The sequence below is a fragment of the Balaenoptera physalus genome (genome assembly GCF_965194825.1).
Source record: "Balaenoptera physalus genome assembly, chromosome: 14".
NCBI classification, from domain to species: Eukaryota; Metazoa; Chordata; class Mammalia; order Artiodactyla; family Balaenopteridae; genus Balaenoptera; species Balaenoptera physalus.
In genome coordinates this window covers 57,328,093-57,342,371 of record NC_138893.1, presented here as the reverse complement: position 1 = coordinate 57,342,371, position 14,279 = coordinate 57,328,093, and the positions used below count along the sequence as shown (strand labels likewise).

Sequence of the window (14,279 nt, the reverse complement as noted above, 5' to 3'; positions counted from 1 at the left end):
ATAGGGTATTTTCAGCATTACCTGTCTAGGGCACCTTCTAGGTGTTCATGAGAAACATCAAAATAGTAATTGGTATGCTCTCCACTAGTAAAGGCATTTGAACTTCCTGCATGCTCACTGAGAAACTGGCTGTATTCATTTTCTTTAGGGTATTTCTTTGTTCCTAAAAATAGCATATGTTCACAAAAATGACTTAAGCCAGCAATATTTGCAGGATCTGACAAGGAACCTGAAAGAGAACAGAAAATATACGTATAAAATAAATCATTTTTTTAAATGTTGAAAGCTGTGGAGTACAGATGAATCACAGATGATTTGGAACTTCTGTTAGCATGATAACTCCAACCACAGTCAGAGAAAGTTAAGCATAGGCTACTCTAAATGGTGCAGTTTAGATTCAAGCCCCAGCTTTTGACATCAGTTAGTTGGTGGCCTTGGGCAGATACTTATCACATATCACATGTGAGTTTCCTCACATATCACACTAAGAGGAAGAGTTGAATTCACTGTTTTATAAGAGCTAGAAACTTTCTAGCTCTTATATTTTATTGCAGGAGACAATATAGCATAGTACTAAGAGCATAAGTTTGGGGGTTAGCCGCTCTACTAGCTGTAAAACTTTGAGCAAAATATTTTGCTTCAGTCACTTTTTTTTTAAACATTTTATTTATTTATTTATTTTATTTATTTTTGGCTGCACTGGGTCTTCGTTGCTGCGCCCAGGCTTTCTCTAGTTGCGGTGAGTGGGGGCTATACTCTTTGTTGTGGTGCATGGGCTTCTCATTGCAGTGGCTTCTCTTGTTGCAGAGCACAGGCTCTAGGCATGCGGGCTTCAGTAGTTGTGGCACACGGGCTCAGTAGTTGTGGCTCGTGGGCTCTACAGTGCAGGCTCAGTAGCTGTGGCGCAAGGGCTTTGCTGCTCCGCGTCATGTGGGATCTTCCCGGACCAGGTCTTAAACCCATGTCCTCTGCATTGGCAGGCATATTCTTAACCACTGCACCAACAGGGAAGCCCTCAGTCACTTTTTGTATACATACCTTACTTAGAGAGTTGTGCAATACAAATTAGATGATAATTTGCAAAGCACACTGAGCTGTGCTTGGCAATAATTATTTGTTCAACTTATGATGGTTATTATCTTATTTTCCCAATTCTAAAATGCCATTGAGTTAAATAAAAGCTTTTCAGAGAGGAAAAAAAGAAACTAAATGTACATATAAATAAGAAATAACTTGATTAAAGCAGCTTTAAATGTGGAAGAAATGTGCACACAAGAATTTAGGAAATATGGTATTCCCTAGTATATCAAAAGTTTATAAAAGTAAAGGCATTAGAACTGTTACTGTCTTAAAGGATGGGAATGAATTTCCTTGTTTCTAGGTCACCTTAGCTGGGAACCTAACAAGATACTTTTGGTAAATGTAAGGTGATTTAACTTAGACAACTGTAGACTACCTATAGCTGTACAGGGCTACTGTACAAAGTAAGGTACATCGAACTGGTAACTACCAGGTCTCCATTTGCACAAATATGGAGAGTTCTAATAATTGTCAACATTAGGTCAATGAAACTGAACAAAGCTTAATTCATAATTTTAAACTGTACCTATGTGTACATCAAGTGCTGCTGATGATTTATCTGTTGTGGGATCACTGATGAGAAGTACTTTGATCCCATTGGCCAGCTCTAGTCCACGGTATTCTCGCTTGTCTTCAGGAGATTTGATGATATGATTTCCTATTCTCTTGATAGCTGGATTATTCATTTTGCTGTAAGTCTTTTTTTGGAAACTGAAAAGAAAAAAATTATTAATTGTTGGATTGTGCTTTTTTCTTTTAATGAACAAAGAGTAACAAGCAAACCCATATAATATATCATCAGATTAAAAAATGTGTACAATGAAGTACAACTAACATACAATATTAGTTTCAGGTGTACAACATAGTGATTCATCACAAACTGATCACCACAATAAGTCTAGTAACCATCTGTCACCATACAAAGTTCTTAAAATATTATTGACTATATTCCCTACATCCCCATTGACTTATTTATTTTATAACTGGAAATTTATACCTCTTAATCACCTTCACCTATTTTGCCCAAACCCCCCTCCATCCTCCCCTCTAGCAACCAAGAATTTTTCCTCTGTATCTATGAGTCTGTTTCTGTTTTGTTTGTTCACTTATTTTGTTTTTTAGATTCCACATATAAGTGAAATCATACGGTATTTGTCTTTCTCTGTCTGACTTATTTCACTTAGCATAATACCCCTCTAGGTCCATCCGTGCTGTTGCAAATGGCAAGATTTCATTATTTTCATGGCTGAGTAATATTCTTGTGTGTGTATATGTGTGTGTGTGTGTGTGTGAGGTATGGAACACAGACACACACACAAACACACACACACTGGAATATTACTCAGCCATGAGAAATAATGAAATTTTGCTATTTGCCATTTATCCATATCTTGGCTACTATAAATAATGCTGCAATGAACATAGGTCTGCCTATATTTTTCAAATTAGTGTTCTCATACTTTCTGGATAAATACCCAGAAGTGGAATTGCTGGATTGTATGGTAGTTCTATTTTTAATTTTTTGAGGAAACTTCATACAATTGGGGCATTGCATGAAGTCCACCAATAGTGCGCAAGGGTTCCCTTTTCTCCATGTCCTTGCCAACACTTAATTTGTTGTCTTTTTTTTTTTCTTCACATTTCTTTGTACCTGTCTTGTGATGATTGGCAATTGGCACTTCTTGCTTACATTGATTTGTTAATATTTCTGATTTCACGGCTTCACATCTCAATATTCAATTATAAATTCATATTCCAAAAGTTACACTAAGAAAAGATTCAGAAGGATCCAAATATAAAACGAATAATTCAAGCTTTCAATACAGAAAAAATCATGTTCAAATTGTTTTTTTTTTTTAATTTAAAGTAACAATGGTTCTTAATTGTTGTCTTTTTGATGACAGCCATTCTGACAGGTGTGAGGTGGTTTTGATTTGCATTTCCCTGATGTAGTGATGTTGAGCATCTGTTCATGTGTCTGCTGGCCACGTGTATGTCTTCCATGGATAAATGTATATTCAGTTTTTAAATGCCCATTTTTAAAATCAGATATTTTTGATATTGAGTTGTGTGAGTTCTCTATATATTTTGGATATTAACCCTTTACCAAATATGTCATTTGCAAATATCTTCTACCATTCAGTAGATTGTCTTTTCATTTTGTTGATGGTTTCCTTAGCTGTGCAACAGCTTTTTAGTTTGATGTAGTCCCATTTGTTTATTTTTGCCTGAGGAGATACAGCCAAAAAAATATTGCTAAGAACGATGTCAAAGAGCATACTGCCTATGTTTTCTTCTAGGAGTTTTATGGTTTCAGGTCTTACATTTAAGTCTTTAATCCATTTTGAGTTTATTTTTGTATATGGGATAGGAAAGTGATTCAGTTTTCCCAGCATCACTTGCTGATGAGAATGTCTTTTCCCCAGTGTATGGTCTTGGCTCCTGTGTTGTAAATTAACTGACCCACATGTGAGTGGGTTTATTTCTAGGCTCTCTATTCTGTCCAATTGATCTATGCATCTGTTTTTGTGCCATATAGTTTTGATTATTATAGCTTTCTAGCATAGTTTGAAATCAGGAAGCATGATAGCTCCAACTTTGTTTTTCTTTCTTAAGACTACTTTGGTTATTAAGGACCTTTTGCAGTTCCATATGAATTTTAGGATTATCTGTCCTGTTCTCTGAAAAATGCCGTTAGTATTTTCATAGGGATTGCACTGAATCTGTAGATTGTTTTGGGTAATGTGTACATTTTACCAATATTAATTCTCCTATCCATGAGCATAATATAATCTTTCCATTTATTTGTGTCATCTTCAATTTCTTTCATCAACGTCTTATAGCTTTCAGAGTTCAGGTCTTCCACCTCCTTGATTAAATTTATTCCTAGGTATTTTATTCTCTTTGATGCAAATGTAAATGGGATTATTTCCTTCATTTCTCCTTCTGAAAGTTTGTTATTACTATACAGAAACACAACAGATTTCTGTATACTGATTTTGAATCCCCCAGATTCACTGAATTCATTTATTAGTTCTAACAGTCATTTTGGTGGAGTCTTTAAGGTTTTCTATATACAGTAGCATGTCATCTGAAAATAGTAATCCATTACTATGTTGAATAAAAGTGGTGAGAGTGGGCATTCCTGTCCTGTTCCTGATCTTAGAGGAACAGTGTTCAGCTTTTCACCATTGAGTATTATGTTAGTTGTGGGTCTGTCATATATGGCCTTTATTATGTTGAGGTTATATTCCCTCTATACTCACTTTGTTGACAGTTTTTCTCATAAATGGATGTTGAATTTTGTCAAATGTTATTTCTGCATCGGTTGGGATGATCATATGATTTTTATTCTTCGTTTTGTTAATATGATGTTTCATGTTGACTGATTTGCAGATGTGGAACCATCCTTGAATTGCTGGAACAAATCCCACTTCATTGTGGTATATGACCCTTTTAATGTATTGTTGAATTTGGTTTCCTAATATTTTGCTGAGGATTTTTGCATCTTTGTTCATCAGGAACACTGTCATGTGATTTTCTTTTTTTTATAGTGTCTTTATCTGGTTTTGGTATCAGGGTAACACTGCCCTTGTAGAATGATTTTTGAAACGTTCCTTTTCCTCTTTTTTAGAATAGTTTGAGAAAGACAGATTGATATTAAGTCTTTTTTAAATGTTTGGTAGAGTTCACCTGTGAAGCTGTGTGGTTCTGGACTTTTGTTTGGAACTTTTTGATTACTGATTCAACTTCATTTCTAGTGATCTGTCTGTTCAGATTTTCTAGGTCTTCGTGATTCAGTCTCAGAAGATTGTATGTTTCTAGGAATTTATCCATTTCTTCTAGGTTGTCCAATTTGTTGGCAAGTAATTGTTCATCACAGACTCTTATGGTCCTTTGCATTTCTGTGGTATCAGTTATAACTTCTCTTTCATTTGTTTTTATTTATTTGGGTCCTCTATTTATGAGTCTGGCTAAAGGTTTATCAATTTTGTTTATCTCTTCAAAGAATCAGCTTTTAGTCTCATCGTATTTTCTATTGTTTTTTTAGTCTCTATTTCATTTATTTCTGCTCTGATTTTTTTAAAAATTTTTATTTATTTACTTATTTTTATTTATGACTGTGTTGGGTCTTCGTTTCTCTGCGAGGGCTTTCTCTAGTTGCGGCAAGCGGGGGCCACTCTTCATCGCGGTGTGCGGGCCTCTCACTATCGCGGCCTCTCTTGTGGCGGAGCACAGGCTGCAGACGCGCAGGCTCAGTAATTGTGGCTCACGGGCCTAGTTGCTCCGCGGCATGTGGGATCTTCCCAGACCAGGGCTCGAACCCGTGTCCCCTGCATTGGCAGGCAGATTCTCAACTACTGCGCCACCAGGGAAGCCCTGCTCTGATATTTTTTATTTCCTTCCTTCTACTAACTTTGGGCTCTATTTGTTCTTCTTTTTCTAGTTCCTTTAGGTGTAAGGTTAGATTATTTATTTGAGTTTTTTGTTTCCTGAGGTAGGCCTGGATTGCCATAAACTTCTTTCTTAAAACTGCTTTTGTTCTGTTTCACTGATTTTGGAACATTGTATTTCCATTTTCATTTGTCTCAAGGTATTTTGTGATTTCCTCTTTGCTTTCTTCACTGGCCCACTGGTTGCTTAGCATCATGTTGTTTAGCCTCCATGTGTTTGCATTTTTTCCATTTTTCTTGTAACTGATTTCTATTTTCATACCATTGTGGTCCAAAAAGACGCTTATTTAATATAATTTCAGTGTTCTTAAATTTTCTGAGACTTGTTTTGTGGCCCAGATGTGATCTATCTGGGAGAATGTTCCATGTGCACTGGAAAAGAAGGTATATTCTGCTAGTTTTGGGTGAAATGTTCTGTAGATATCTATTGAGTCCATTTGATATAATGTGTCATTTAAGGTCAATGTTTCCTTATTGATTTTCTCTCTGAGTGATCTATCCATTGATGTAAGTGAGGCTTTAAAGTCCCCTACTATTATTGTATTACTGTCAATATCTCACTTTACATCTATTAATATTTGGTTTATGTATTTAGGTGCTCCTGAGTTGGATGCACATTTACAAGTGTTATATCTTCTTGTTGGATTGATACCTTTATCATTATGTAATGCCTTTTTTTTGTCTTCTCTGACAGTCTTTGTTTCAAAGTCTATTTTGTCTGATGTAAATATTGCTAACCCAGCTTTCCTTTCATTTCTATTGCATAAAACATCTTTTTCCATCCCTTCACTTTCAGTCTGTGTGCATCTTTAAATCTGAAGTGAGTCTCTTACAGGCAGCATATAAATGGGTCTTTTTAAAATCCATTCAGCCACCCTATGTCTTTTGATTGGAGCACTTAGTTCATTTACATTTAATTACTTACAGGGATATACTTATTGCTATTTTGTTAATTGTTTTATGGTTGTTTTTACAATTCTTCTCTGTTTCTTTCTTATTCTCTTGTTCCTTCCCCTGTGCTCTGATGACTTTCTTTAGTGTTATGTTTGTATTCCTTTCTCTTTATTTTTTGTGTATCTGTTATAGGTTTTTGTTTGTGGTTACCATGAGGTTCATATATAACAAATCTGAAAATCTGTTTTGCTAGTCCTCAGGTCATTCTCAGAGATAGTTGTCTATATGTAGTTGTAGATTTGGTGTGTCCAGGGGAGGAGGTGAGCTCAGGATCTTCCTAATCCACCATTTTGATCCAGATTCTAGAGAAAACTTTTTATAGCCTATCTATAGGGTATAATCATTCCTCTCCTCCCTCTTAACCATCATTCTTTCACAGAATGATAACAATATTGTTTCTGAGGAGCCATATTTGTACCTAGGAGAACACATCGATGGGGATCTGCAACAGGACTGGTTGTGCCATGAGTTGGTCAGTGTGCTGACCTAGAAGAGTTTTCAATTACCAATAACTGCTTTCCCACATATTTCAGAGGTATCTACTAGAGTAAGTGAGGTGAGAAGTTGTGAAAGTATTATTATTGGGTTAACCAAAACACTGCTCAAACTTATGATATTCAGAGATAGGGCAGATCTGGAACTGATGGGTTTGATATTCACATGCTCAAAACCTAGGAAACAACACCATTGAGGAAAAATCCTGTGAAGTCCTAACAAAAATAAGAGACCTGGGTTGTCCTATGAAGGCAGCAAAAGCAAACACATAAAAACAAACATACAAAAAGTTGGAAGGACCCCAAGAAACTTTTGTAATCTGGTGAAGACTTGAATGTCAGGGTAGGAACAGTCCAATGACCTTAACAGAGATGTTTGATTTCTCTTACAAAGGACTTCACTTCCTCTGACAATCCTCTCCTTTCTTCTCTAGGAAGGCTGGAGTTACACTGATGGGAAGGGACCTATCCCTTCACTGCGCCCGTAAGTTGGTATGAGTGCAGTGAAGAGATTTTCCAAATCTGCAGCATGTCTGTTTTTGAGACTAAGAGTGAACGCTATTTTTGTCTATGTTGGGGACTGCTTAAGAGACAAAAACTGAACCTGGTCAATATACTAATCAGGTAAAGCCAAAAACTTATCCGAAACTACAGAGAAAAAAAAATAATCCTGTGCTAACACATATGCTTTTTACCTGGAACACAAAAGAAGTGGATCTAACTGCTCTTTAAAGACTGACAGACATCCAGATTTAATGGTAAATCAGAGGTGACATAAATAGGCACGCAATTAATTTTGGATAAAATTTTTTTCTGTGTTAAAATCACTGGAGATTGGGACTTCCCTGGCGGCGCAGTGGTTAAGAATCGGCCTGCCAAAGCAGGGGACACGAGTTCGCGCCCTGGTCCGGGAAGATCCCACATGCCAAGGAGCAACTAAGCCCATGCGCCACAACTACTGAGCCTGCGCCCTAGAGCCCGCGAGCCACAACTACTGCGCCTACACGCCTAGAGCCCGCGCTCCACAACAAGAGAAGACACCGCAATGAGAAGCCTGCACACCGCAACGAAGAGTAGCCCCTGCTCGCTGCAACTAAAGAAAGTCCGCGCACAGCAACGAAGACCCAACGCAGCCAAAAATTAATTAATTAATTAATTTTAAAAATTGGTACTGGAATGTGCCTATGTTTTTAAAAAAAAGTCTCTGGAGATTAAGAGAGGGAAAAATCCAGTTTGCTTCTATCAGAATATCTTTCTCTATGAAATCATCTGTAACTAGTCTTCTGGGTAACAACTGAACAACTGATTAAATAAAGAGGTTCACTCTTATTAAGAATGTCCCCTAAAAAAAAAAAAAAAAAAAAGAATGTCCCCTAACCTACTGTATAGCACAGGGACCTATACTCAGTGTTTTGTAATAACTTATATGGGAAAAGAATCTGAAAAAGAATAGATATATGTATATGTATAACTGAATCACTTTGCTGTATACCTGAAACTAACACAACATTGTAAATCAACTATACTCCAATATAAAATAAAAATTATAAAAATAAAAATGTCCCCTAGATCTTCTTTTGAGGAGAGTATTTGGAATTCTGGAGATCAACACTATAGGTCATACTAAATGTGTAATACTGATTTTTTAAAAAAACACATAGTACTTTATAGTATTAATAATCTTGCCCTCTTTATAGTAAAAACTAATTTCTTTAAAAATAAAGCATAAAATATAATACTAACATTTTGGAGCTATAAGGCCACCATGGACAATTCAAAAGCAATTTGAAAGTGAAAAGGCATTATTATTATTAAGAACTCCTTTCTATTTCATTAGCTATAAGCTACTTAAGTTCAATATCGAAGACAAATTAAAATGTCTAAGTGGAAAGTCTTCAAATAGTGTTCTGTTGTTAAAAAAAAATTCTCAGGGTAATAAAAAATGGTCTATCTAAGCCTCCAAAGAGGGTCACAACAATAATAATCCTGGTTAAGGTATTTCCCAAAAGACAACCTGTTTGGACTGCAGCAAATGCCTTTGATACACAGCTGGCTTCAAAAACTTTAATTTGGGTTCAACATACATTACTATTTTAAAAATGAGTTCCAACCTAGCAGCAAGATTAAGATTAAATAAGCCACTAGGTAGCCTCCATTAAGACCCCTCAGCAAGAAGGACAGCATTAAAAGGCAACATTAGGGACTTCCCTGGTGGAACAGTGGTTAACAATCTGCCTCCCAATACAGGGGACACGGGTTTGAGCCCTAGTCCAGGAAGACCCCACATGCCTTGGAGCAACTAAGCCCACGCGCCACAACTACTAAGCCTGTGCTCTAGAGCCCACGAGCCACAACTGCTAAGCCCACGTGCTACAGCTACTGAAGCCCGCGTGTCTAGAGCCCGTGCTCTGCAACGAGAAGCCACCGCAATGAGAAGCCCATGCACCGCAACGAAGAGTAACTCCTGCTCGCCGCAACGAGAGAAAGCCCGCACGCAGCAACGAAGACCCAACACAGCCAAAAATAAATAAATAAATATATTAAAAAAAAAAAAAAAAAAAAAGGCAACAGTAAAAAAAAGCTCCATGTGCACCACAGAGGATGCCTAAGCTCCCTCCTGTAAGGCTCTACCAGGAGGGAGGGAGAAGGTTGGAATTCTAGCGATGGATTCCACTAAGTGGGAGCAAAAACCAAAGGCTATTTATTTTGGTTCCATTGCCATTGCTTATACCCAACTCCCTCTACTGTGTTTGTCCCAGCTAGTTTGAGCTAGGGGAACCAAGGGTTACAAATGATTAAAATGCAATGATGATGATGATGATGATGAAGCAAGCTCTAAAACTTCTGTTCAATCCACAACCATAGTCAGGACATGAAATACAGCTCACTTTGGTAGGACAAACTGTCTTATTCTGTGGGAGGTGAAAATTTCATTATAATTAAGATAACCACCCTCAACTATATGCTACATTCTGTACTTTTTTCATGGTTTAATTTCCCTTGTCCAGATTTTCATTTTCTTAGAGGAAAAAAAAATGATCAGAGTCCATCACAGGCATGTATATAAACTCATTTGGACATTGAAGCTATGTCCGTTTAATATACCTGGTGTGGTTAAGAGTAAAGAGATGAATTTTTTTTTCTATGAATCAAACATAAAAATTAACCCAACTACTTTTAGACATCTGTACACCAGATCAAGGACAACTATAAATTTCTAAGCTGGCAATGCTCCCAAATCAAATATCGTGACTTCTTGAGGAAGTAAAAGCTAAAAGAAACAGTAGCGACGTTTTCAAACAAGACCCATCCCCAGCAATCCACATTCAATAGGTACAGTCTGCCTTTACCTACAGCATATCTATCAATATGTCATATGACAATTTGATTCCCACCTTCTGGAGAACTGAAAGAAATGATCAGGAATTCCTCTGATGATGATGAATTTCTCAACAGCTTGCCTGTTTGTATTTATACTGATGAGATCACATGTCCACCCATCTCAACTCCCTCATTAGCACTTTATTTATTGCAAATGTTCTCTAACATGCACCAAAGAGCAAGCAAGCAAGTACTGACTTTTAGATGACAAGCTAGTGCTAACTCAAATGCTTTTCCGGACATCTATTTGATATTTTTAACCTGTCGAAGTCAAAATCTTGGAAGTAATACAGGGACATTATCATACAACTTCATAATAAGGCACAGAATTGTCAGTGTTTCACATTCTGATAAACTGGAGAGATGTTTAGCAATTACAGCATATCTTGTAATTTTGTTCAGCATTTAAAACAGTGACTAAAATCACAGAGGGTAAAAGCTGGAAAAGCCATTAGATGTTATCTAGTCCTTTGTAGTTCTTGAACCGGCAGCACTAGCTCTTCTTGTAAGCTTGTTAAAAATGCAAAATATCAGAAACCACTAGAGACCTACTAAGCCAGAATCTGCATTTTTCACAAGATCCCCAGGTGAGCCAGTCCCCTCATCTTACTTTTAAGAAAACTGAAGAGCACTTGTCCAAGATGATACAGCAAAAAGTTACAATTAGGACTTAGCTCTTATCTCCCAGTCCTTGTCTACCTCAGCACCCTGATAGCCAAACAGTTAAGGTCCAGACACCACACCATACACGCTGGCTACAAAGATGAATACACCAGAGCCCTTGCTCTGAAGGAACCCAGACTTATGACAGAGATGAAAACAAGACATTATTTTTTAAGTGTGGTGACAAAGTTATCCCCAGGGAACTATGGGAGTAATAAAAGGGGCATCTAACTCAGTCCAGGAGGCGAGACAGGAAAGAGAGCAGGTGAGTAGAAGCATGCCAAATAAAAGGAAGGGGAGACCTGAGCAAATGAATGGTGGTGAAGAAAAAAATGTGAGGCGTTCAGTGGAAAACCAAGAGCTTGATGTTAACAGAACTACAACCAGAACTTCCACTGAAAGATCATGGACTTTTATCTAGGCTAGGCCTAAATTGCAGGTCTGCAAAAACAAATTCCCAAACAGATCAATTATAACTTCCTGTACCAAGAGGAAAACTTTTACACAAATAATCTTTTATTAAGATGACCCTTTACAGTCTTTTTTCTCATGTCTCTAAGTGTTTCACAGCTGATTTAATAGAAGATTGAGCAAGTTTACTCTGCCGTTTGCTCCCTACCCACCCCATAGCCTGAGACATATTTAAAGTTAGACCTGATCCATTTCTAATTTCTAAATGGATGACCTATAAACCTGAACACATAAATGACTGGGCTAATAGTCAAATTATAAATCAAAAACCTCCCTTCTGTGGAATCCATCCATCCACTCCCAAAACCATAGGCGGAAGTGAAGCTTACCTATGGCACTCCTGAATGTGGAGGAGGTACCCAGAGAGAAAATGCCTTGAATCAGAACCACTCCACAAACACCCTTTCTTCCCTGTACAAGGCAGAGGTTAGTAAAACAGAATATCAAGGCAGTGGTGATACGAGCCCTCGGATGTCTCACTATAAGACCACATATTCCCCAATACTATCCATGTTACTTGACCTAAAAAATGACATGTCTCAGGGAACCATCTACCCCAGCGGTCCCCAACCTTTTTGGCACCAGGGACCAGTTTCGTGGAAGACAATTTTCTACAGATGGGGGTGGAGGTTGTGGGGGTGGGAATGGTTCAGGCGGTAATTCGAGCAATGGGGAGTGCTGGGGAGCGCTGGGGAGCGATGGGGAGAGATGGGGAGCGATGCGGAGTGATGGGGAGCGGCAGATGAAGCTTCGCTTGCTGGCCCGCTGCTCATCTCCTGCTGTGCGGCCCAGGTCCTAACAGGCCTCGGACTGGTACCAGTCCCCTGATCTACCCCATGGCTCTTCAGTTACAGGACCAGTGTATCTCACTTCATGCGCCAGATAGATCATAAAGGTGGGTATAAACTAAAATCCTGTCAATTAAGTCTTACTTTCCCACGATGTGATGCTCTGCCTTTGTGCCAGGCAGCATGTCAGCTGTTCTAACTCTGTGCCCTCTGGAAAGGAGTTTACAATGAAAAAACAAACCCTTAAATGAACAAGGGTTATTTTAATTTAAAGGAATCTTACAGCAGTATCATTTTAGAGAAAAGAGCTTTTGCAAATTTTGTTTTAGCTTTGGTACATACATATCAATGGTTGTTCATTCCAAAAGTGACAAGCTTAGCTATGAACAATTTATAGAGACTTTATGAAGGTTTAAACAAATTAACAAAACCTCCATTTTATACCTCTTGCCACAGTTAACTACAGGTTTCTTACAGTCGTAGTTTGCGGGCCGAGGGTGTTTCACAAGCATCCTTCTTCCACAGGTAACTTTCAGGCTGTTAGAAAATGTGAGATAGATGCCACTGTAGAAAACTAATCCTAACAACCACTCGTGGAGGGGATATGGGGATATGTGTGTACAGCAGAAACTAACACAACATTGTAAAGCAATTATATTCCAATAAAGATATTTTTTAAAAAATCGTTCGCATTTTAGAAGCGTCATATGCTTTATAAACTGCTCGTTGAATCTTTCCATTTTCTGTAAGTGGCAGGTCACAGCAGCTGTTCATGGCCATTCTCAATCTCAGATGAGGAAACAAAAGCTCAGTGATTAAGTGACTTGTCCAAGGTCATTTACACAATTGATTTGTGGCAAAGCTGGAACTATAAAGAGGAAGCGTGGGAAGGGGAGGAGCAGAAGGTGAGGCTTAAGGAAATCACATTCGGCTTTCTTCCCCAGCTCCCCGTCATCACCCCCTCAGCCCTTCCCTGACCCCATTCTCCTCCCTTACAATCCCAAATAACAAAAACAAGGAAATAAAAATTAAAATAGGTCAAAATCATGCTCTAAGGAGATTTTTCAGTTTTTCACTCATTCCTCCCTATATAAAATAGAGAGAGGTAGTGGTAGGAGCCTGGAAGAATGTTTCCAATCTGCCAAAGTAGTCTCTGGGCTGAGAACTATATTATCTACTTTGCTGATAAAAAATAAAAAGGAAAATGTATGGTAGGTTTAAATGTACAGCAGGTTTAAAGAGAGAATTGTCTCTCTGTACAGAACTGTCTCATGGATGAAAGGGAATATGAAAATAATATTACAGCAGACATGGTAAGATTATACGTGATTTTTCAGAAGCATACATTAAGCCATAGGAATAGGGGAAAAAAAGAGAAAGTCATATAATCATCTTGGTACGTGCAGAAAAAGTATTTAAATTCAATAACCATTCATGTCTTTAAAAAAATGTCAGCAAACTAGAAATAGAAGAGAATTCCTTCATCTAAAAAAAACTACAAAAACCACAGCAATTGTCATACACAATGATAAAATAATGCATTCATTCTCCATCCCTACAAAAAAGATGCCACTATCACCTCTTCTATTAAACACTGTACTGGTAATTATGACCAGTCTGATAATGCAAGAAAAAAAAAAAGATGAGAAAGGAAGGGGGAAAAAAACTAACATTACTCACAGGTGACATCGCTGGGCACATAGAAAATCCCAAGAATCTACTGATAACTTCCACTTTTGCATAGGATATAATAGGTCGTGGCAACCTGATTCAGCTTCAATAACTAGAAAAAGCCACAAAAAATTTAAAAATCACATTTTCATAGATGTTGGAGAGTTGTGGAAGCAATGAGGGTTGGATAAACTGGAATTCCAGAGGGGAGAGCCCTCTGAGGTGAGTGGATGATCATCACCTATTCTCTTCTCTGGAGGTATCTGCCAATTCTGGGTGCAGACTAAAGATCATACTTGACCCAAGAAGAAGGACTCTACTAA

General features: G+C 37.8%; 1 protein-coding gene across 5 annotated transcripts in view; it reads right to left on the bottom strand.

Moving 5' to 3' along the window:
* IDE (insulin degrading enzyme) overlaps positions 1–14,279 on the bottom strand; it is a 110,377-nt gene that overhangs the window by 65,683 nt on the left and 30,415 nt on the right. For 3 of the 5 annotated variants that reach the window (XM_082423654.1, XM_082423655.1, XM_082423656.1), the window contains exons 2-3: positions 1,607–1,791; positions 22–229 (exon numbers count right to left, since the gene is read on the bottom strand). In XM_082423654.1, coding sequence (XP_082279780.1) covers positions 22–229; positions 1,607–1,791 — 393 coding nt within the window. Of the gene's footprint in view, positions 1–21; positions 230–1,606; positions 1,792–13,965; positions 14,069–14,279 lie in introns of those variants that run through there. The other 2 variants (XM_082423658.1, XM_082423657.1) reach the window with 2 other exon arrangements.